Genomic DNA, 22,561 nt, shown 5'->3' with positions numbered 1-22,561 from the left:
TACAAACAGTGGAAGAAACTTCATTAGTAAAATGAGTTTACAGGGTAGATGATGAGCCTACTGTTTCGTGAATTCCAGGATTCCCGGTGACCTGCTTTCCCCCGAGATCCCGGACATAGGTCCTCCTGTGTGTGTGTGTGTGTGTGTGTGCGCGCGCGTGTGTATCCAACACACAGAGTAATGTAGTACTGGAGCTCAGGAGAGGATGCAGAGATTAGAAACAATCGTATATCATTTACACTCTAAGAGTGAGATGCCTCCCTGGGTGGGCTCGAGCCAGGAACTTTTCGGTTAACAGCCGAACTCCGTAACAGATTGCACCACAGAGACACGAGGAGAGCTTACTCCGACAGAAAGCAAGCATGCTTACGGAGCTAGCCGGAGCCACCTGTGTCTCTCAGAATAGCGTCTCCCCCTCCGAGCCTCGGACAACCTGAGAGATGGAGTCCACTCAGCGTGTTCATTCCCGCGGTTCCTGAAGCCGTGCGATTCCGAGGGCAGAAGGTCCCCGAAGTGTCCCCGCCGCGCGTTGCTCCAACTCCGCCGCAGATGCCAGCGGCCAGGAGACGTCCGGAGCTTGATCCAAGGGGCGCCCGAAGGAAGCTGATGGCTCCTGGTTTGCTCCGCCTTCATCCGACCATTTGCGCTTCTGGACATCGGTTTAGTAGACGAGGTGCATGTGGCTGCAGCCAGAGAGATCACGTCCAACGAGGAAACGTGAAAAGGAGCGGAGAGCAGGCAAAAGCATGGATGAGACAATGAGACCTCCCAGGAAGCCTGTGAAGAGGCTCAGACAGATCGTGAGGGATAAAAGGTAATTTTATTAACTAGCAGAAACATCTGTTGTGCTGTTCAGTCACTCAGTCCTCTCGGACGTTTTGCGACCCCATGGACTGCAGCACGGAAGGCTTCCCTGTCCATCACCAACTCCCGGAGCTTGCTCAAACTCGTGTCCATTGAGTCGGTGATGCCATCCAACATCTCATCCTCTGTCACCCTCTTCTCCTCCTGCCTTCAATCTTTCTCAGCAGCAAGGTCTTTCCCAATGAGTCAGCTCTTCTCATCAGGTGGCCGAAGTACCGGAGCTTCAGCTTCAGCATCAGTCCTTCCAGTGAGTATTCAGGACTGATTTCCTTTAGGATTGACTGGTTTGATCTCCTTGAATCCCAAGGCACTCTCAAGAGTCTTCTCCAACACCACAGTTCAAACGCATCAAATCTTCCATGCTCAACCTTCTTTATGGTTCAGCTCTCACATCCATACATGACTATTGGAAGCACTGTAGCATTGACTATATGGACCCTTGTTGGCAAGTAATGTCTCTGCTTTTTAATACGCTGTCTAGGTTGGTCATAGCTTTTCTTCCAGGGAGCAAGTGTCTTTTAATTTCATGCCTGCAGTCACCATCTGCAGTGATTTTGGAGCCCTGGAAATAAAGTCTGTCCCTATTTCCATTGCTTCCCCATCCATTTGCCATGAAGTGATGGGACCGGATGTCATGCTCTTAGTTTTTTGAATGCTGAGTGATAAACCAGCTTTTTCATTCTCCTCTTTCACCTTCATCAAGAGGCTCTTTGGTTCCTCTTTGCTTTTTGCCAAAGGGTGGTGTCATCTGCATGTCTGAGGTTCTTGATCTTTCTCCCTGCAGTCTTGATTCCCGCTTGTGCTTCATCCAGCCTGGCATTTCGCATGATGTATTCTGCATACAAGTTAAATAAGCATGGTGACAATATACAGTCTTGACGTACTCCTTTCCATTTTTGAACCAGTCCATTGATCCATGTCTGGTTCTAACTGTTGCTTCTTGGGCTCCATACAGGTTTGTCTGGAGACAGGTAAGGAGGTCTGGTATTCCCATCTCTTGAAGAATCTTCCACAGTTTGTTGTGATCCACGCCATCAGAGCCTTGAGTGTAGTCAATGAAGCAGAAATAGATGTTTTTCTGGAATTCTCTTGCTTTTTGTATGATCCAAAAGATGTTGGCAATTTGATCTCTGGTTCCTCTGCCTTTTCTAAATGCAGCTTGAACATCTGGAAGTTCTCGGTTCACATACTGTTGAAGCCTGGCTTGGAGAATTTTGAGCTTTACACTGCTAGCATGAGAAATTAGTGCAAATGTGCAGTGGTTTGAACGTTCTTTGGCACTGCCTTTCTTTGGGCTTGGAATGAAAACTGACCTTTTCCAGTCCTGTGGCCACTGCTGAGTTTTCCAAATTTGCTGGCAAATTTGAGTGCAGCAATTAAACAGCATCATCTTTTAGGATTTGAAATAGCTCAGCTGGAATTCTACCACCTCCACTAGCTTTGTTTGCAGTGATGCTTCCTAAGTCCCTATGTTGACTTCGCACTCCAAGATGTCTGGCTCTACGTGAGTGATCACACCATCCTGGTCATCTGTGTCATGAAGATCTTTTCTGTATAGTTCTTCTATGTATTCTTGCCGCTTCTTCTTAATATCTTCTGTTTCTGCCCTTTATTGTGCCCATCTTTGCATGAAATGTTCCCTTGGTATCTCTAATTTTCTTGAAGAGATCTCTAGTCTTTCCCACTTTAATTGTTTTGCTCTATTTCTTTGCACTGTTCACTTTGGAAGGCTTTCTTATCTCTCCTTGCTATTCTCTGGAACTCTGCATTCATTTGGGTCTCTCTTTCCTTTTCTCTGCCTTTTGCTTCTCTTCCTTTCTCAGCTATTTATAAGGCCTCTTCAGACAACCATTTTGGGCATTTTTCTTTTCTTTTTCTTGGGGATGGTTTTGATCAAGGCCTCCCGGACAATGTTGCGAACCTCCGTCCATAGTTCTCCAGGCACTCTGTCTATCAGATCTAATCCCTTGAATCTGTCACTTCCACTGTATAATCAATCATAAGGGATTTGATTTAGGTCATACCGGAATGGCCTAGTGGTTTTCCCTACTTTCTTCAATTTAAGTCTGACTTTGGCAATAGAGCTTCTTCATCTTCGGGCTGCAAAGAATAGAACCAGTGTGATTTTGGTATTGACCATCTAGTGATGTCCATGTATAGAGTCGTCTCTTGTGTTGTTTGAAGAGAGTGTTTGTTATGCCCGGTGCGTTCTCTTGGCAAAACACTGAGGGAGAATCAGAGAAGAGCATGAAAGAGAGAAAAGCTCAGACTTCTGTTGGTGTCCACAAATAAAACAGCAAAAACAGTGTGAGTATATTTACGTGGGACAGTTACCTTATGCCATGTTGTGTATTGTAACTGTAGAGTGTGCGTGTTGCACTGTGGCAGCAGCAACCTTGGTTCAGATCCAGGCTAAGGCAAGGTAGTGTCTATAGCCTGTCTTGCCATTTGCCTTTTTTCTTTTTTTTTAACTTTGACTTATAGTTGATCTTCAATGTTGTGTTTGTTTCAGGTGTACAACAAAGTGATTCAGTTATACACACATATACATCTAGTTTTGGTTCAGATTATTTTTCCTTACAGATTACTACAAAATATTGAGTATAGGTCCCTGGCTATACCCGAGGTGCTTGTTGGTTATCTGTTTTCTGCATAGTAGTAGTGTGTATATATTAATCCCAAACTTCTAATTTACCCCTCCCCCTTTCCCGTTCAGTAACCATAATGTTGTTTTCTATGTCTGTGGGTTTATTTCCGTTTTGTACATATGTTCCTTTGTATTAGCTTTAGTTTTGCGTTTTAGATTTCTCGTCTAAGCGATGTCATATGATATTTGTCTTTCTCTGCCTGGCTTACTTCACTAGGATGACAATCTCTTGGTCCATGCATGTTGCTGTAATTGGCATTACTTCATCCTTTTTTTTTTTTTTTTTTTTGGTTGAGTAATACTCTATCCATTTACTTTTAATTCCAGCACCAGCTTTGCCCCCTAGCAGTGGTGGGAGAGCAGAATTTGCCACTGGCCTGGAAGCAAAATGCAGCAAGAAGAGGAGTAAATCCCACAGCGCCCAAACCTGCCAGTCAAAGTAAAACCTAGAATAACTGCTTGACTCCCCGTTGAGCAGAACACATCCCCAAAGTTTAAATATTGCCCTTCAAGGAGCCTTGCCTATAGTTACACTAACAAGATAACATGGTCATTGTTGTTGTTGTTTTCTGGTAAAGATATTTCTAATATCAGTGAGGTTTTTCTTACACTAAAGGAGAAGGCGTATTTAAGAGGTTTACAATAAAATGCAAACTAGTCATCATGGTCTAGACCAGCTCCTTTTCATCCACCATCCACTGATTTTTACAGAAACAGTAAATCATTGAACTATAGGCACAGTTTGTTGAATTTTTGCAAACGTAATCAGCACCCAGATCAAGGTGTAGAAAATTTCCCCCACCCTTGAAATGTCACTTGAGCCACTTTGTAGGCAATTCCTACACTAGATCGCTTATTGTATTACCATTCTGAGGTCTACTGCAAGAGTGTACTGTTGCCTGCTCTTGAAATTCAAATGAAGGAAGCTACATTTTTGGTAACTGACCTTGCTTTCATGCAACATTTTGTTCATTAAACATATTCATAGTGTTATGCACATTTCACTACTTTTGGTATTATTGGAGTAATTTTGTCGGGATTTTTTGGTGTTAACTGGTGTTCTTGATGAATATCCCATACCAACTTCTTCTATATTGTGCATTCATAGAAGTACTACAATTGCTGGGTCATGAAGTAGGTACAAGATGAACTTTATTAGAAACTGCCAACAGTCTTCTAGAATGATTTTGAACTGGCTGCTACAGGTGCAAGTGCTCCACATTTGTCGGCACTTAGTGCACGAATTTTTTAAAAAGCAGTCATGCTGGAGGCTGTGTAATGATATCTCCTTGTAAGTGTGACGTTTATTTCCCGAATGAGTAAATATGTCAAAAGTATTTTCTTATAGCTTCTGGTCATTAAAATATTACCTTTGTGATCCCTGGCTTAGGCTTCACAGGAAAAGGGAACCAGGTGCTGTGGTCCGTCGCTGAGGTGAAGATGGATTTTCCTAAGTGTCTCTCAGAGACAGGGGCCCAGGCTCAGGGTATTCCCAGTGTCGACAGGTTTAGCTCCAGTGACTGGCCCGGCAATAGTGGACGTGCCCAGCCTCCCGGGCTTTTACCATCTCCACCCACTTTCAGTTGAGCAAGTGCAGAACATGTTTTTAAAATATTCTCTTTCAACCTATTCATTTCACATTCATTTCCCTGAGTACTTTGAACGGCCAATTCATCTCACTACCATAAAGGGAAAACTGATATCAGCAGCATAAGCAGATGGTTCATGTAAAAATCAACGTCAGAATATCAATAAGATGGTGATCCAGGGAAATGCCCTGACTCTCCAGCTGCTGTTGTTTGGAATCCCCTTGGTCTCTACCAGGCAGTGGGCACCGTTTCCCTTTTCCCTTGGAAGCTCGCTTAGAAGACCTGTTAGGACAAATGTTATGTCCACTGTAGGGCAAGAGGTGAGCGAGGGAGCGGGGCTGGTGGGCGGGGGGCCAGGGGTGTGGACCAAGCCTGCAGAGGTAGCGGTAGATGAGGCAGCAACAGTGGCTGTGCGTGTATGTGGTACCGGAAGAGCTGATGAAAGGCGGTGAGTCCGGTGGGTGAGAGTGCCTGCTCTGCCCATGGGGAGGGGCGGGAGGATTGGGAGATCTTTGCTAGAATTACTTTGCAGGGAGTGATTTGGTAAGGGTGGGGGAGGGGAGGAGGGCGACCCTGAGTGAAAGATGGTGGCCCGACGGGTCCATGCTTATAGTTAGCTGGCAGCAGAGATACCGTGATCTTGAAGGTGCTTTCTCCAATGGAACGTCTTGTCCGTGGCCTTCACGGCGTTCTGACCTCTGTGATTTCCCTACTAGGGTGAAATCGACTTCAGAATTTCTGCTTGATAATCCCTATATAGGAAAATGTCTATATTCATTCAGGTGAACTGAGGAAAGGACAAACTCAATAGTTTAAAGTAGCAGGGGACGGATAGGCGTTACCTGGGAAACGTGCCAAAGGGCTTCATCCATGTATCAAAGTGTATCTTCCATACCTGGTTGATAAAAAAATGTGTACCTCTTGATTTTGGTGATTATTTCACATCAAATAGCTGTTCATTCATGATTTGTGCATCTTGTTCTGTGAATACACCTTAATAATTTTTATCTCGGATAGAATGGGCGGTCACATGTTGCAGAACCCAGTGCAGACCATTACCGTGTTGACGAAAAAGAAGTGAGACGCCACGTGAAACACGGAGGCCATGCCGTGACTCGGATTCGAACCGAGGTTGCTGCGGCCACAACGCAGAGTACTAACCACTATACGATCACGGCGTGCCACACACCACGCCATGAGAACGGTCTTTAATGTCTGTCCTTTGACGTAAAATGATTTCGATCCTTGCGCTGCTTTATTCTTGGGAACTGCAGCTATTCGTTTTCTCTCTTTCATGCTCGCTCATCGGTTTCCCCGCTCTGTCTCTCAATTCTGATATATTGTGACAGAAGGAAACAAAATCAAACCAAACACCAATTCTCATCTCCCCAGATGCGGCACGTTCCTTCTGGGAAGTCTGGCTGTCCTCGTCCCCACCTCGCCGGCTTCTTTTCCAGCTCTTCGCAGTCGTCCCTTTGGATCCACCTTCCCGGTTAGCTGGTTCCGGCTCCCGCCCCACCGACCGCGGCCGAGCCGAGGGAGGGCAACACCAGCGGTGCGGACGGCCGGGTGAAGGCGGAGCAAAGAACCGAAAGAAGCAGTACGGAGCCCACCCGGCGTCCAACCTCCCTCTGGCCCCCTCGGCTCCGGCCCGGGGCGTCTCTGGCGCGTTTCTGCCCTCGGAAATGTGTGTGGCTCCACCGGTCGTGGAAGCGGGTAATTACCCATCCATGGGGATGAGAAGGACCTTACTCGAGCGTGTCTCTGTGGCGCCATCTATTAGTGCGTTGGGCTGTTCACGGAAAGGTTGGTTGTTCTAAACACACCTTAGGAACGCCTTCCTTGAAACACTCAAAAACTGTGTGGTTCTTTCTACGCTGCGCAAGCTTTCCGGGAAAGGCAAAAGGGCTCCTCTACTGCTTCCCTCCTGTCCGGCGTCATGGTGCACAGGAGGTTTGCCAGGTCCCTGGGAGTCCAGAATTTCCCGAAGCAGTGAAACCAGTAACCATATTTCTTTACGTTTCTCCTTTACTGAGCATGTAACAAATCCACTGTTCTGTGTTTTAATCCGTTACATACTTCTATAGGGATTTATATTTAAAATCTTTTATTTTCCCCATACAGATACCATTTCTCTTTTCCTTCCTCCCTGTGCGTACATCCAGATTTCCATCTGGTGGTGTTCTTCCTGGAGGATTCCTTTAGCATTCCTTGTATAGTGGGTCTGCTGCTGATGAAGTCTTTCAGCATTTGTATGTCTGTAATGGTCATTATTCACCTTCATATTGAAGGACTTTAAAGGTGGGTAGAGGAAATGGCAACCCACTCCAGTGTTCTTGCCTGGAGAATCCCAGGGACGGGGGAGCCTGGTGGGCTTCGGTCTATGGGGTCGCACAGAGTTGGACACTACTGAAGCGACTTAGCAGCAGCAGCAGCAGCAGTGATAGAATTCCACCTTGACTTCTTTGGCTTCTGTCCTTTGAAGAGGCTGCTCCACTGTATTATAACTTCCACGCATCTCTCTCCTCCTCTCTCTCTTTTTAGTCTTTATTAAATTTGTTACAATATGGCTTGTGTTTCATGTGTGTGTGTGTGTGTTTGTTTGTTTGTTTTTGCCATGAGGCCTGTTGGGTCTTAGCTCTCCAACCAGGGATCCAACTCACACCAAGAAGGCAAAGTCTTAACCACTGGACCACCCGGGAAGTCCCTCACTTCTATGCTTCTGATAAAATCTGACATGTGTACTTTCGTTTCTATATGTATCCGGTCTTTTTCCTCTGGTCCCTCGGGGACTACATGCTTTTTCAATGGCTTTGAGCACTTTAATTACGATGCGACTAGATGTGTGTTTTCCGTGCTGTTGTGCTCATTCATTTTGTTCATTTGGCTCCTCGGATCGGTGGGTTTATAATCTTTACTATGATTGAAATTATCTGACATTGTTCCTCCAAAAACTGTTTCTCGTCCCTGGGTATTTTCAGGAGCATCAGTCACCCATGTATCAGGTCTTTCAGTGATGTGCTACCATTCAATGGGCAGTGCTAAAGAACGTTCAAAGTACTGGACAATTGTGCTCACTTCCCATGCTAGTAAGGTTATGCTCAAAATCCTTCAAGCTAGGTAGGCTTCAGCATTCAACTTGAATCAAGAAATTCCAGATGTACAAGCTGGGTTTAGAAAAGGCAGAGGAAGCAGAGATCGAATTGCAAACATTTGCTGGATCATAGACAAAGCAAGGGAATTCCAGAAAAAACATTTACTTCTGTTTCTTTCACTACACTAAAGCCTTTGACTGTGTGGATCATAACAAACTGTGGAACACTCTAAAAGAGATGGGAATACCAGACCATCTTACCTGTCTCCTGAGAAGCCTGTATGCGGGTCAAGAAGCAACAGTTAGAACCTTATACGGATCAACTGACTGGTTCAAAATTGAGAACGGAGTACAACTAGGCTGTTTACTGTCTCCCTGTTTATTTAACTTGAATGCAGAACACATCAGGGGAAATGCCAGGCTGGATGAGTTACAAGCTGGAATCAAGATTGCTGGGGAAAATATCAGCAACCTCAGGCATGCAGGTGACACCACCCTAGTGGCTGAAAGCAAAGAGGAACTAAAGAGCCTCTTGATGAGAGTGAAAGAGGAGAGTGAAAAAGCCAGCTTATAACTCAATATTAAAAAAAAACTAAGATCATGGCATCCAGCCCCATCACTTCATGGCAAATAGAAGGGGGAAATGTGGAAGCAGTGACAAATTTTCTGTTCTTGGGCTCTAAAACCACTGCGGATGGTGACTGCAGCCATGAAATTCGAAGACACTGGCTTCTTGGAAGGAAAGCGATGACAAACCTGGACAGTGTGTTAAAAAGCAAAGACATCACCTTGCCCACAAAGGTCCATATAGTCAAAGCTGTGATCTTTCTTGTCGTCATGTACCAATGTGAGAGTCGGACGATAAAGAAGGCAGAATGTTGAAGAACTGATGCTTTGGAACTGTGGTGCTAGAGAAGACTCTTGAAAGTCCCTTGGATGCCGAGGAGACCAAACCAGTCAATCCTAAAGGAAATCAACCCTGAATACTCATTGGAAGGATGATGCTGAAACTCCAATACTTTGGCCACCTGATGAGAAGAGCAGACTCCTTGGAGAAGTCCCTGATGCTGGGAAAGTTTGAAGGCAGAAGGAGAAAAGGGCAACAGAGGATGAGATGGTTGGATGGCATCACCGATTCAACGAACACGAACTTGGGCAAACTCTGAGAGATATTGAGGGACAGGGAGGCCTGTAGTGCTGCAGTCAGTGGAGTCACAAAGAGTCAAACACAGGTTAGCAACTGAAAAACAATGACTCTTCAATGACACTATGTTCATTAAAAGCATTTTATTTTGACAGTGAGTTTCCATTTGGATACTGCGAACAGCTTTTCATTGCTTTGTGCTCCATAATCTTGTTTATGTTGTTTTCTGCCATGTCTAATCTGCTCTTCAATCTGGTGAATTTATTGCATTGGATGTTATAGTTTTCAGCTCTAAAGTTTGTTTGTTTGTTTGTTTGTTTGTTTGTTTTTGCCATTTTTGTATGTTCTGTGTTTCTAATTAACATTTTGGACGCATGTATACCGTCATGATAACTGTTCAAGTCTTCTCTGCAGATTTTTACATTGTGTCCCTTCTGGCTCAGTTTCATTGACTGATTCATTCATTCATTTGTCTCCTCCTTACCTGTCATTTTCCTGCCTCTTTGCATGACTGGCATCCTTTGATTGGAGGCCAAGCATTGTCAGAGTTTCCCATTTGGGGCACTGGCTGTTTTGGTATTCCTACAAATCTTCTTGAGTTTTATCTGGGGTACATTTGAGTGACTTGTAAATGGTTTGATCCCTTTGGATCTTCCTTTCGTGATTTTTTTAGGTAGGTCAGTCTAGAGCTGCTTATTCCCAATACTGTAACAAGAGTTTTCTGAATGTTCTTCCCAATGGCCCAGGAGTTAGGAGGAGTCCATTCTGTCTGGGGGGATCGAATACAATTGCTTGTCCTGTGTGAGCACCAGGCATTGCAGCAGGATCTTTTAAAAACATTCTTTCCTTGGCCTCAGGCACTTTCTTCATAAGGATACCCCGATCATGACTCTGCTGAGTACTTGAGGGAGACCCTTTCATATCCCAGCATTCTCTCTCTCTCCCACTCTCTCTCATCACTGGACCTTTCTTCATGTTTCTTTCTTTTATTATTAACTTTTATTGAAGTATAGCTGATTTACGATGTTGTGATAATAGCAAAGTGAATCAGCTATACATATACATATATCCCCTCTTTTTTGGATTTTCTTCTCATTTAGGTAACCACAGAGCATCCAGTATTTCCCTATGCCATAGAGTAGGTTCCCATTTGTTATTTACTGTATACATAGCATCAATAGCGGATATAGGTAAATCCTAACTTCCCAATTCCTCCAACTCCCCTTTCCCCCTTGTTGTCCATACCTTTGTTCTCTACATCTGTGTCTCTACTTCTGCTTTGCAAATAGGAATCATTTGCAAAGCAAATGATTGGATCTTTGTCCTGTGAACTCTAGCTGCCCTGTTCTCCACCTACACTCAGCTTCTTGAGTCCAGTGGATTGACCTCAAGTCCTCCTCTTGGTGCCCAGCCTGGGAACTCACTGAAAGCAGGAAGCTGGGCCCATGGCAAGACTCATCTTGTTTGTTTGTCACCTCTCAGGGCTTGCTATCCTTTGCTACCTGATTTCCAGTGTCTTAGAAGCTAGTATTTCATGTTTTTTTGTCTTTTTGTTCCTTTGGGAGTGGGACAAAGGGGGAGAGTGAGATTTGGAAAGGAGGGTTAATCTGATTTCTGTCACTGCACCTTTGCTAGAAACTGAAGGCATCTCTTTATGTTCTTAGTTTTCCCTAAATAGATGTGCTAATTTATATTCCAATGTATTTTTCCAACTCAAGGAAAGAGTCTTTTTCTTCATGGTCTTGGCATCACAAGAAATTGTCAATACACCTGTCTGTTACTCTAACAAAGGAATTTGTGCCCTACCGACTCAACTTAGCGGGAGGTACAATGAAAAGACAACGTGTACATTTCCAGAGATTGCACATATTCAGCAGCTAAACCTCCAAGCTGATTGGAAAGTATTCTAATAATTGTAACTGTTTTCAGTGGTGACCAAGTCATTGAGTCCAGACAAGACCAGCCAGAATGACCCTGGAGAGCCTCTTGCAGAGCAGCTTATGGATTACAGGAGTTTAAAAAAACAAAAACAAAAAAAACAAAAACAAAAAAAACAAAAAGCCCACTGGTCCCAGACATTTATCCTCTTCCCTTCCCTTTATGATTTGCATTTTTGCTTTGGTTGGATGCGCACAATCTAATGTGGGGTCTCCCTCCAATATACGGGTACATTTGCAAGCCCGAGACTCTCTCTGTATGATATCTCGACAGTACATGGCTACATCCGGAAAAATTATCTCATTTGAGACAAATTGTTGCAAGCTACAGAATCCTGCACCGATAATACATCATGTGCAAACCTGGATCCTTAGAGTTATTGGTTCACCTTCCACTGATTCCTCAGTTGAAGCTCAGGAGGAAACGAGAGCTCTTTGGATTTTCCGTACTCAGTCGAGGATGTCTCTGGGTTCTAGGACATTTCTCTCTGCCCCTCTCTCACCCTTTTGGAGTCTGTGCCCTTCTGTCCCTCATACTCTAGGCCTCTGTGGATCTTACCCACTTTCTGTCCTCCTCATCAGTTTTCCGCAAATGTGCATTAGGAGTCCTTCAGTCAGCAAGCACTTACTAGGCGCTCATCAGGCACCAGGCCCTTCTCCAGGAAAACTGCTGTATCAGGAGCAAAGTCAAGGTCCCACTCCTTGGTGCATTCACACCAGGAGGCATCAAAAATAAGACTCTCTCTCTCTCTCTCTCTCTCTCTCTCTCTCTCTCACACACACAAATAAAAATCACAGCAGGAGAACAACCTGTCATGTTCTCAGGTTCATCTGCCTGCCAGTGCCTAAGGACCCCAGCAGTGAGTAAAAAAAGAATTACATAGCACATGGAAAAATGGTGACTTGAGACCTAGGAGGCAGGTAACTAAGAATCAGAAATTAAAAAAAATAAATAAATGAGTGCTTCCAGTAAACAACAGGTCCTTACTTCTCAGCTTAGGGAGTCCATGTGTTGTACTCTTCTTCAAGTGACGTTATGGCTACATTCAGGAACATCTCCTAAAGGTTCCCACACATTCCCTTAAGCTGTTAACCTATAGCCCCTCTATATGTAATCTATAAAAATGTGGGCAGCATTATATTTAAACAGTGTTTTGTTATTTCTACCTTAAATAGAAATTCTCCAGGCAAAGATTATACATTAATTCAACCAATTTAATATCAGTCAAAGAACTTAATGATAGATCTTAAAACCGTAAATTGAGCTGAATTGTGGCAGATAACTGCTACTTAGAGGCACATATTAGATGATAGCTAAAAACATTGACCCCAAATTGAAAGGGGAATAATTAAGTCACTGTGATTTCGAGACTCAAAAGACTTAATCCTGATTTAAAAGATATTATATGGTATATTTAATTTACTGGGATACATAATTTTAAACTTTATAAATAATAATATATGTGAAAGTCACCATGAAGGAGTTTTTAGATGAAAATTATTAAAGCAGTGTGGTGCATACCAGGAGTCATCTCTGGGAGCATGACAGGACAAATATTTTCTATGGAATTATACATCAATTATTAGAATTTTCAGGAGTGTAAAAGTATTCGAGATTCATCCTTATTATCAACTTGAATTTTATTCTTGTTTGTAGCATGGAGAGCACTGATTTATCTAGAGCCAAACCTTTTTTATATTCCTGAGTTACATTTCAGCAAAACAAAGGGGGAAAAATAAATAAATAAAAGACCCACATGGTTGCTATTCACTGAGATAGAAGAGGTGGTTCAGAACTCCCCTTGGAGAGAGGCAGAATGACATATGTGTGGGAAAGCAGGGTGCCTCTGTGCTTGAATTCAGACTGGACCTGGGACTGGGTCAAGGCCAGAACACAAGGCTAAGCACTATTGTCATAGGGCAGCCACCCAACCGACAGCACCCACACAGCAGTTCTGGGAAGCTTTTGAGAATATTCCCCTCCCTTTGCAGCATTTCCCATCTGGTTCTCTCATCCTCCGACCACAGGGAAGGATTCTTCACCTCTGTGTCCTGACAGAACACTTTATGCTCCCTGCAGGGCACAGGGAGCCAGGCAGGAGCCAAGGGGGCAGCTGTACTGCCTCGATGGGTTTTCTAGCAAAGGGGCGTGGCAATCCCAGGGACAGAGGAGCCTGGTGGACAAGGGGTCGCAAAGAGTTTTGGACAAGACTGGGCCAGTGAGCACGAGCAGCAGGCGGTTCCACCATTCAGACGGATCCAAAGCACACCTGAGTGCCCGCCAAAGCAACCCGCAGGAGGCCAGAGGGCAGAGGGCAGCCGGTGCAGCTGAGGGCGGAGGATGAAAGCCTAGACCGTCCTACAAGCACAGGGCATGAGTGGCCTGCACTTGAGAAAGACCTGACTAAAACTCCATCTAGGATATCCTTGCACATCCTCTCTATGGTGGCATTGGTGGTTCAGTGGTAGAATTCTCGCCTCCCACGCGGGAGACCCGGGTTCGATTCCCGGCCAATGCATTGTGGTTATGTTTGTTTTGGGCTTCGCTGGCCCAAGGACAGAGGAATGCTACAGTCCAAGGGATGGCCAAAAGGACTGAGCGACTAACACACATATACCTTCTCTACATCCTAAAGAGAACGGATTCCAGGTTCCTGAAGGGCCAAGAGGGCCCTCTTCTGGTCGGTACAGCTGTTCCCCGGCCTTGGAAGACAAGTCCCACAGAAGTTAGCTTTCAGAGGGACGTCAAAGGAAAGGAACAATCCCGAGATATCGGCACGTTACTATCAAGAGATGTCATAACTCTTATCCAAAGAAAGAATGTGATGTTAACCGGGCACTTAGGTACAGAATATACGATGTTCGTATTCTTGCAAACTTTTGGTATCTTACAAAAGCTTTTGGTATTGGATTTTAATGAATTTTTGGAACTGAAGCCCCACATTCTCCTTGAATGAAAACTCTGTTAAGTAAGACTCTGGGTTTACCACGCCAGGAGCAAAGAGTGGAGGCCAGAGCTGGCCAGCACAGGCTGTTCACGGCATCTCAGCTCCAACAGCCAGCCCGAGGTCCAGGACCCTGAGGCCCGGACTCAGCGGCATTTAGAAACTCTGTGCAGAAATGTTCTGCATTGGACCTTTAAGCAAAATACAGTTCCGATCTGGGCAGCAAGAGAGAGACTTGTGTGAGTGCAGACGCTGGAAGAAAGAAAGCTTTCCCTGACCGGGAATCGAACCCGGGCCGCGGCGGTGAAAGCGCCGAATCCTAGCCACTAGACCACCAGGGAGCTGTAGACAAATACCTTATTTAGCTTCTCCAGGTGAAAGGTGAGTGGAAGATGACCCTTCAGAAAGTCAGAAAGCGGGAAAGGCAATGTCGCAGCGGCCCAGGGCTGTGTGCCGCTGTGCAGGGCTCCCAGCCCTGCCCCCGCTGCTCATCGCCCTTCACGTCTCCTTTCCTGGGCGTCGCTTTTGCTCTGGGGCAAGGACACAAAGTAGCGGACTGGGTCCCTCCTGGTCTAGCTGTAGCGCTGCGTGCTGCCGAGCCCAGGTCTTGCTCTCCTTGTAACCTCGGTTTTCTTTGTCGTCAGGCTCGGTGATGAGTGGCGGGTGATGAGCGGATCCGTCCGCCTCCAGATCTCTGATGTGGCTCCGGGGCCTCTCCTAGCGCTGAATAAAGAGACTTCCAGGTGGTCACCAAGTCTTCCTCCAGCTGCGTCCCCTGCCTCACCCCGTGCCTTTCGCGCCTGTTGGTTTTGCCAGTGAGAAGGCACATCTCAGGGCGGGGAAAAATAAAGAGGAACCCTGTTCCCGCCCGGTTTCGAACCGGGGACCTTTCGCGTGTGAGGCGAACGTGATAACCACTACACTACGGAAACGGGACAAGCTCTGCTCCTGAACACTGTCTCCATGAAATCCCGAGGTCCCGCCACCACTAAGCACACCACCAACTCTTAACTCTCAAAGAGGAACCTTGAAGCCCCAAGCTCTCTCAGGCACGGAGACGGCGGCTCCGGAGGGCCCTGCTTTAGGGTTCCTCCTCTCCCATGAAGTGAGGACCCCTGGGCCCCCACAGGTTGCCTTCGGGGTCCCTCACCCAACGCAGAATCCTCAGACCCTCAGCTGCGCGCCCTGAGTTCAGGGGTCGCCCCCGCCGACTCCCCAGCTCCCGGAAGCCGCAGGAGGCGGGGACGGTGGGTGCGCCCGAGGCCCAGGTGACCCCGAAACCCAGCGGTGTGGAAGCCGCCCCTCCATGGCTGCGGACCCGCGCCTCGGTGGTCCTTCTCTCGGCGCCGGCGACCAGCGCTCTGGGCTCTCAGGAATGACCGACGCTTCCAATCCACCCGGGACGCACCCTCCCCGCTGTTCCTTTGCACCTGACTCCTGTTGTGTTTCTCTGAAAGTCCGTTGGGCGCATCACTTCTCCGGTGGCCTCCTGGCAAAAGGGAGTTCTCTTTGGTGTTGCCTAAAATGTCACCCCCCACCGTCCCTGGGTGGGCTCGAACCACCAACCTTTCGGTTAACAGCCGAACGCGCTAACCGATTGCGCCACAGAGACAACAGTACGGGGTTCTTTTGGACTCTCTATGGAGTAGACCTACTTAACGCATTCCCAGGGTGAGCGTTCTGTCCCCCAGAGAAACGGTGCCATTTTCCTGCCCCCTACCCGCCGCAGATGCCAGCGGCCCCGGAGAACCCGGCATCCAGGGCACGAAGCTTCCGGGTCTGAACCGAAATAGATCCAAGGACGGCTAAACACCCGGTGGGCTCCCATTGATGGCTCTTCCCGTTTCGGCGCCTACACCCAACGAATGAGAGTTTGCCCACCCAGGCAAAGGCCTCCGGGGCCGAGGTTGTGCTTCGGTTTCCTGCGTCCACCAGGCGGTTTCCGCCAGAGTGGGCTTCCCTGGGGGCTCAGACGGTAAGAATCCGCCTGCAATGCAGGACACCTGGGGTCAATCCCTGGTTTGGGAAGATCCCCTGGAGGAGGGCATGCAACCCACTCCAGTATTCTTACCTGGAGAATCCCCATGGGCCGAGAAACCTGGCAGGCTAAGTCCATGGGGGCGCAAAGAGTCGGACAGGACTTAGCGACTAAGCACATTGGTCGCGGGGATGGTCGCCCTGTGTCAGCATGCCCAGGACAGAGTCTGGCACTCGCTGGGACGCTCCAGGACTTGGATGAATACATTGTCGTCTTTAGCCCTTCGTCCCATGAAGACCCCTGAGGATGGAAATACGGAATAGTTTTCGAAGTGAACAGTCCTGTTTTAAAAGCCTTTATCCCGGTTTTTGGATTTCGCAGCACCCCATTGGGCGGGCAAACGGAAAGGTCTCCGGAGCACTGCCTGCCGGGTGGAGCGCCCGGCTGGGTAGGCTGCGTTCTGTGGGGTCCACCTGGGAGCGGGAAAGGGCGAAAACCAAGCGGGGAAGGCGGGTTTGGGAGGAGGGCATTGAGACCTCCCAGGAGACTTGGGCCAGGATCCCTAGAGGCGAACATTGCTTCAGTCCGGGTCGTAGAGTGGGGAAGGAGGGAGAGGGCTGGCAGACCCAAGAATGAAGGAGGCAAAAGGAGAGGGGAGGAAGGAGAGAATAAAAGAATTTGTGCTTCTACCCTTCCCTCCTCCCTCTCTTGCCTTCTCTCCTCTTCTTGGTCTTCTTCCCATCTCTGCAGCAGAGAAATCTTGACACACTCACTTTTGAGAAGAAAGACCCAACTAAGCTGTGCTCGGGTGCACAAATTCTGGGTTGTAAAAATAGTTCTGTCCTTATGTGCCCTTAGGGGCTTCCCTGCTGGTTCAGACGGTAGAGCATCCGTCTGCAATGGGGGAGACCCAGGTTTGATCCCTAGGTCGGGAAGATCTCCTGGAGAAGGAAATGGCAACCCACTCCAGTATTCTTGCCTGGAAAATTCCATGGATGGAGGAGCCTGGTGGGCTACCGGTCCATGGGGTCCCAGAGAGTCAGGGCTGAGCGACTTCACTTTACGTGGCCTTAGACAAATTAAAGAAAACTTTTTGTGCTTCCCGTCTTGTTGCTGTAAAATGGGAGCAATGAGAGCATTCTACTTCATTCTGTTGTTGTCAGGTGTGCCTGCGTTTGGAAACTACTGGATCTAATGTCAAAAGCAGAGAAATCATAAATATTGTCATTATCCTCAGAATCTTTTGACAAACCCTTACCCTTATTTATTTCACCTTGAATTAGCTCGCTGCTTCTAGATTTTCTGTAAACAGAATCAAGACAAAGTTTCCCATGATTGCTCTTGCAGTTTGCTCTGCTGTAGCTCGGCCGCCCTTCATCGCCAGCTCTCTGCTTGCAGGTCAGGGACCGACGTGCAGGCTGGAGCAAATGGGAAGAACACACATCTCCACCCATCCCAGTTCTAACCTCACCTGATTCTGTCCTTGCCCCTTGTGGGAGCCCGGTTCTCCAGGTTTCCTGGCCATTCTGTGATCTCTCAACATACTTTCCAGGGATTTCTTTCTCTTTTCTTTTTATTGAGTCACACCAATGACTTTTACTTAGTGGAAGAAGGGTTGGTGAAGATGTGTGGGTGGCTCTTTAAATATCTCTCCTTACATTTTCAAGAATAATTTTATTCTATTAAAATACCTTTTATTCTTTCTATTCCCCTAAAAGGCCAACAGAACAGATCATACTCTGAAAAGCAGGTGGGGTATGATGCAAGCTGTCTTGGGGAGCAGCTGAATCAACCACCCACCTGAGTCACTCAGCATCTGCAGACCCTCTTACAGGTACCGTTCCTGGGTCTGGTGAATTGGGGCTCAAAAAACACAGCAGCGTCGGTAGTTGTGGTGTGGAAGCCAAGGGTTATTTGAGCATTTTTTCAGACGGGGGGGGGGGCAGGTACGCTTCTCCACGCTCTTCCTTCCTAGAGCTCCTTTTTCCCTCCACTTTCTTGCAAGACCTCACTTCCAGAAACCGGCATTCTCTCTCATTTCTCTCCTTTCTGCTCTCAGGTCCCAAAGAGACGGAACGTTTGGTTCTAAAGCACGGTTGCTGTTCAAAGGAGTCTGAAAATGACTGAATTTTGGAATGGGATCTTCCTTTTGATCCCATTAATGGCTCCTTGAATGACCCATCCCCTGAGCACTTTCTGGGATCCCGCACACGAGTGTGGCATCGAGATCCCTGGTTCTCATAAGAATACCTTCTAGGATGGCTGGCAGACGACATCATTCTGGGAAGCACAGGAAGTGGGCAGGGCAGGCAGCTTTTCCTGTAACTGGCATCTTGTGATCCACGGCGGTCCCGGAGTCCTCACTCATCCTCCTCTATCCAGCTGTGACCCCGGAAGCTGCTCATCCATTTGGCAAAAGACACATCATCATCATCATCATCATCATCATCATCATCATCATCATCATCTTTGTGCTCCATGTAAAGGCGCTTCAGAATATCCAAGGCCTGTCCCTAAATAGGTCTTGGAGGAAGTACCTGGCATGCCTTGAGGGGTCCCATGGGGTAGGTCAAGGCAGAGTGCAGATGGAGAGGAGCAGGGCAGGAAAGATGGGAACTCTGGGTCTTCTCATTTCTACCCACTCACATCGACGTCATCGCTCTCATAATTGGTGCAGAAGGTGAGTCGCAGGGACCCGGTTCAAGCTGTTTCAACTGGAGCCAACCTAGATTTCCACCGAGTCTGATTTCTGCCACCCGCCGTTGCCCTCAATAACCTCAAATTCTTCCAAACTAAAATCTGGCGATGGTAGAGCTAAGAAGACCGGTGATACCGGGCTATCTTCAGCTTTTGGCTCTTTCCTCCCACATTTTTAAAAGTCCTTCCAACCCGATGATTCCCCAGGACACGCGCACAGACAGCGGAGCTAAGGGCCGCCGGGCTCTAAGCAGCGCCAACGTGGTGGTAACGAGAAAACCCAGGGATTTCTTTTCTTCCTATATCAGTCAGAGTCCGTTTCGGGTCCTGGTACCCATAAACCTTGACCCTTCTTCAAGTTCTCCTGGTGGAGCACTTTGTGCTGTTCGTTACCACTCAACATCTTGAGTTTCCAAGAAGTTTCATCTTCTCACCCTGGAGCTGTGAACTTCCTCCTCATAACAAGAGCCTCCCGCCTCCCCTTTGTCTCCTTCCTCCTTGAGTCAACCTCTGTCCAGTCTCTGGGGACAAAATACATCTCCAGGCAACACTGGGCTTCTTTCTGACTCTGTGTTTTGGCCAGCTAAAAACAGGTGCTATTTTTTTTCTGTTCTGTGTATGGGATTAGGGAAGAAACGGTTTTAGGGTACGATGAAGAAGTAGAGATTATTACTCTGAGCCATGATAGGATTTATATCTATTCTACGTGTAAATATTTAGTCTGGTGGTATTTTGTGTTCATAAATACTGTCTATACTTAAGACAACTTGGATGTGCATCCTCTATGATTCAGCAATCAGTGCTCTTGGGTACCTTGATATTTGTACGCCTTTTTAAAAACTGCAATTTCTGGGTTTGATATGTTAAGAAATGGGAGAGAAACTGACTTGACCGACCTGACCAAAGAGTCCGTGACTGCCTAAGTGTCAGAGCCCTGTCTCGTGTCCTCCACGACATGCGGTTGATCTTCAGTCACCCCAGGTGAGTATGGGGCTTTCCTGGTGGGCCAGCAGGTAAAGAATCTGCCTGCAATGCAACACACCCGGGTTAAATCTCTGATTTCGGAAGATCCCCTGGAGAAGGGAATGGCCACCCACTCCAGTATTCTTGCCCGGAGAATCTCTTGGACAGTGGAGCCTGGCGGGCTACAGTCTTTGGGGTCGCAAAGAGTTGGACACGACTGAGCGACGTTGACTTCACTTTTAGGTGAGTATAGCTGGTTTGTCTGACTGTTTTATGTAAATAGTTATTCTTACTTACATGGTAAATCTAACAAATAGACACTTGTTGTGAGAATAACTTACCCCTCTCCAAATCAGAAATATATGAAGAAGAAGAGTTCTCCTGCCTCCATTCCCACTCCACCGCTGACACACTTTATATGTTACACGTAAGAGGTGGTGGCCGCTCAGGAGTGTGATCAGCGCTGTGAGAAAACTAAGGGACCCAGGAAACCCCGCCTCCTGCCCTGACAACCGTCTGTCCTCTCTGGGCTATGGGAAAAGGGGGAAGGCAAAGAAAAGGAAAATAACACTCTTATTTGCAGAAATTTTACCTCAGGATGGGACAACTCTGGTTAACCTAGGCAGACTATGCGGTTGGTGATGGAGAGCTAAGGGGGTCCTCCCTGGCACAAAATCCAAGGTGGATTTCACCTCATTTTCTGAGGTGAGAGTGAGCTGAGTGGATCAAAGGAGAGGAGCAGAGAGCAAGCAAGAGGGTTGAGCACCCACGGGAGTCAACCGTATTGGAGTCTCCTCAGGGCCTTAGGAGAACTGCCCTGAGCTTCTGGGTGGGACGTATGGAGGCTAAAGAAGCGGATACCGTTCTCTGGCGATGGAGGCCAGGTGGCTCCCGAGGGGGTTCCATGGTGTAATGGTGAGCACTCTGGACTCTGAATCCAGCGATCCGAGTTCAAATCTCGGTGGGACCTTTCTGCCTAGTTGGAAGAAGAACACTTTTTACTCCACTAATAGGACCCGCCTTCCGGCTCCCGCGACCCTCAGCGGCGTGGTTCACACGGACACGGCGGACAGGTGTGGGACCGACTCGGGGCGTCCTCGCTGGACCCGGGCGGCTCTGCCCATCGCTGGCCATGAGAGCCCGGCCCCTCCTCTGCCCTCCAAGCCCCGGCCAGGGGCGCTGCGGCCCAGCCAGTGCCGCCCCTTCGTCGGGTCCCCTGGGTCTCTGGAGTCAGAGGCAGAGGCTGAGCCCACGGAGTCCTGCCCCGCGAGGGGCCTTCGCACCGCACGCCTTGTAACTGCAGGGCTGTGCCTGTGAGTAAATGGTGCCGGGGAGGGCCTGCGATGTCGCTGACCAGACAGGATGGCAGCTTTCGGGTCCAGGGTTCCAGACCTGAATGGGAAGGAAGTGTGTTTTAGTCAGGTTCTCTATTATTCTGAATTGTTATTGACCCTGTCCCAGTTTATTTTGATTTTATTCAGAGTTTCTCGCTCCTAAGTCTCCGTTGGGCACGCAAAGCCGCTGTTCGGCCAAGATTTGAACCTTGACTTCTGGAAATCTCCTCCTTTGGTCCCAAGCTCAGCCTGAAAGAGGAGCGCGGGTCGCGGATTCCCGCGTCTGAGGAGACCCCAGGTCCCTGACCCACGGCCGCCCGGCCAGGCTGCTCCGGGGCCGAAGGGGAGACGAGCTGCCTGGAGTCCGCACCCCCGGCCGGGCCCCCTTCGTCCTGCTGGGACTCTGCTCCACGGAGAAGACACCCCATGACGTGAGCGGATGGAAACACTTGTGTCCTCTACTGCTCGTGAGAAAAACACGGATGAGGCCCGTGATGGACCTGAATAGCTAGTTAAGGTGGTTCCCTTCGCGGTTCTAAGGAGCATCTCTCCGACGCTTGTATTTTGGAACTTTCAGCGGTTACAAAGGACTGAATGACGCAGCTGTCTTTGGAGGACGGGAAAAGAAAGGGGTGCGCGCGTGCTCTGGGCTCAGTCGTGTCCGACTCTTTGCAACCCCACGGACTGTAGCCCGCCAGGCTCCCCTGTCCATGGGAGTCTCCAGGCAAGAATACTGGAGTGGGTTGCCATTTCCTCCTCCGAAGAAAAGATCGCCGGAAGGGCAAGAGCTGGAGAGAACAGAGGATGAGCCCGAAGGGAGAAAGGGACTGGAAGGGAGAGGAGCGAGCGGGTACCGTGGCGGGGCGGTCCCTGGGTTGGGGCGACCCACAGCGCCTGACGCTGGAGCAGCTGCCACCCTTTCCTGAAGTGTCCGGGAACCCGGTTCACCCCCAAATCGCAAAGCTGCCGGCCTGGCATTTGTTCTGGCAAAGTTCCGTTTGCGGTTCCCTGCGGAGTGGTGAGGTGGGCTGTGTGGGTCTGCAGGTGAGTGGAAGTCCTGGCGGCTGCCTTGGAGATGACTGGCAGGCAGGGAACCACACACACTCCACTTTCCCCTGTTCAGGCCGGTCTGCAGCATCTGGGGTGGGAAACTGGAAAATCGGAGCATCAGTATTTATTTAGAGATAAGGAGATAAACAGCCAGTCGGTTTCCTGACCTTAAAGTGTTTATTCTTCAAAGAAAAGAAATGTGGTGTGGGATCAGGGTCTACTTTTTCCCATAACAAATTTTGGGGCGTATGTACCTGTATATAATATATACGTACACATTATATGAGTAAAGCTCACTGCTTGTGTTTCCAACTTAAAT

At 48.0% G+C, this 22,561-nt stretch overlaps 1 protein-coding gene, 1 long non-coding RNA gene and 6 other non-coding genes across 8 annotated transcripts; 3 read left to right on the top strand and 5 right to left on the bottom strand.

Moving 5' to 3' along the window:
• Positions 1-6,206: 6,206 nt before the first annotated feature.
• On the bottom strand, positions 6,207-6,278 carry TRNAH-GUG (transfer RNA histidin (anticodon GUG)). Its single transcript has one exon. It is a non-coding gene; the product is annotated as a tRNA-His (tRNA).
• Positions 6,279-13,723: 7,445 nt separating this feature from the next.
• TRNAG-CCC (transfer RNA glycine (anticodon CCC)) lies at positions 13,724-13,794 on the top strand. Its single transcript has one exon. It is a non-coding gene; the product is annotated as a tRNA-Gly (tRNA).
• A 695-nt stretch (positions 13,795-14,489) lies between these two features.
• On the bottom strand, positions 14,490-14,561 carry TRNAE-UUC (transfer RNA glutamic acid (anticodon UUC)). The gene has a single exon. It is a non-coding gene; the product is annotated as a tRNA-Glu (tRNA).
• Positions 14,490-17,342, bottom strand: LOC133242349 (uncharacterized). The gene is made up of 3 exons (XM_061408469.1): positions 16,292-17,342; positions 15,651-15,709; positions 14,490-15,020 (listed from the first exon to the last, which is right to left on the bottom strand). Exons 1-3 carry the CDS (start codon positions 17,189-17,191, stop codon positions 14,861-14,863), a joined length of 1,119 nt encoding a protein of 372 aa, XP_061264453.1. The 5' UTR covers positions 17,192-17,342; the 3' UTR covers positions 14,490-14,860.
• On the bottom strand, positions 15,080-15,152 carry TRNAV-CAC (transfer RNA valine (anticodon CAC)). The gene has a single exon. It is a non-coding gene; the product is annotated as a tRNA-Val (tRNA).
• On the bottom strand, positions 15,759-15,832 carry TRNAN-GUU (transfer RNA asparagine (anticodon GUU)). The gene has a single exon. It is a non-coding gene; the product is annotated as a tRNA-Asn (tRNA).
• A 603-nt stretch (positions 17,343-17,945) lies between the features above and the next one.
• LOC133242356 (uncharacterized) lies at positions 17,946-18,849 on the top strand. The gene is made up of 3 exons (XR_009734850.1): positions 17,946-18,032; positions 18,258-18,719; positions 18,803-18,849. It is a non-coding gene; the product is annotated as an uncharacterized LOC133242356 (long non-coding RNA).
• A 1,907-nt stretch (positions 18,850-20,756) lies between these two features.
• On the top strand, positions 20,757-20,828 carry TRNAQ-CUG (transfer RNA glutamine (anticodon CUG)). The gene has a single exon. It is a non-coding gene; the product is annotated as a tRNA-Gln (tRNA).
• Positions 20,829-22,561: the final 1,733 nt, after the last annotated feature.

Source organism: Bos javanicus, chromosome 3, assembly GCF_032452875.1.
Source record: "Bos javanicus breed banteng chromosome 3, ARS-OSU_banteng_1.0, whole genome shotgun sequence".
Taxonomy (NCBI): Eukaryota; Metazoa; Chordata; class Mammalia; order Artiodactyla; family Bovidae; genus Bos; species Bos javanicus.
Note: the sequence above shows the minus strand (reverse complement) of the source record. Positions and strands in the feature narration are given on the sequence as shown.

What these genes read in the sequence shown, in the direction of transcription:
- LOC133242349 (XM_061408469.1), bottom strand. Translation starts at nt 17,191, where the DNA reads ATGGAATTTTCCAGGCAAGAATACTGGAGTGGGTTGCCATTTCCTTCT. An exon ending in GGCCCATGGGGATTCTCCAG is followed by an intron (nt 15,710 to 16,291) that starts GTAAGAATACTG and finishes CCCTTTTGCCAG; the next exon opens with GAGGCCACCGGAGAAGTGAT. An exon ending in AGAAACACAACAGGAGTCAG is followed by an intron (nt 15,021 to 15,650) that starts GTGCAAAGGAAC and finishes CAAAACCAACAG; the next exon opens with GCGCGAAAGGCACGGGGTGA.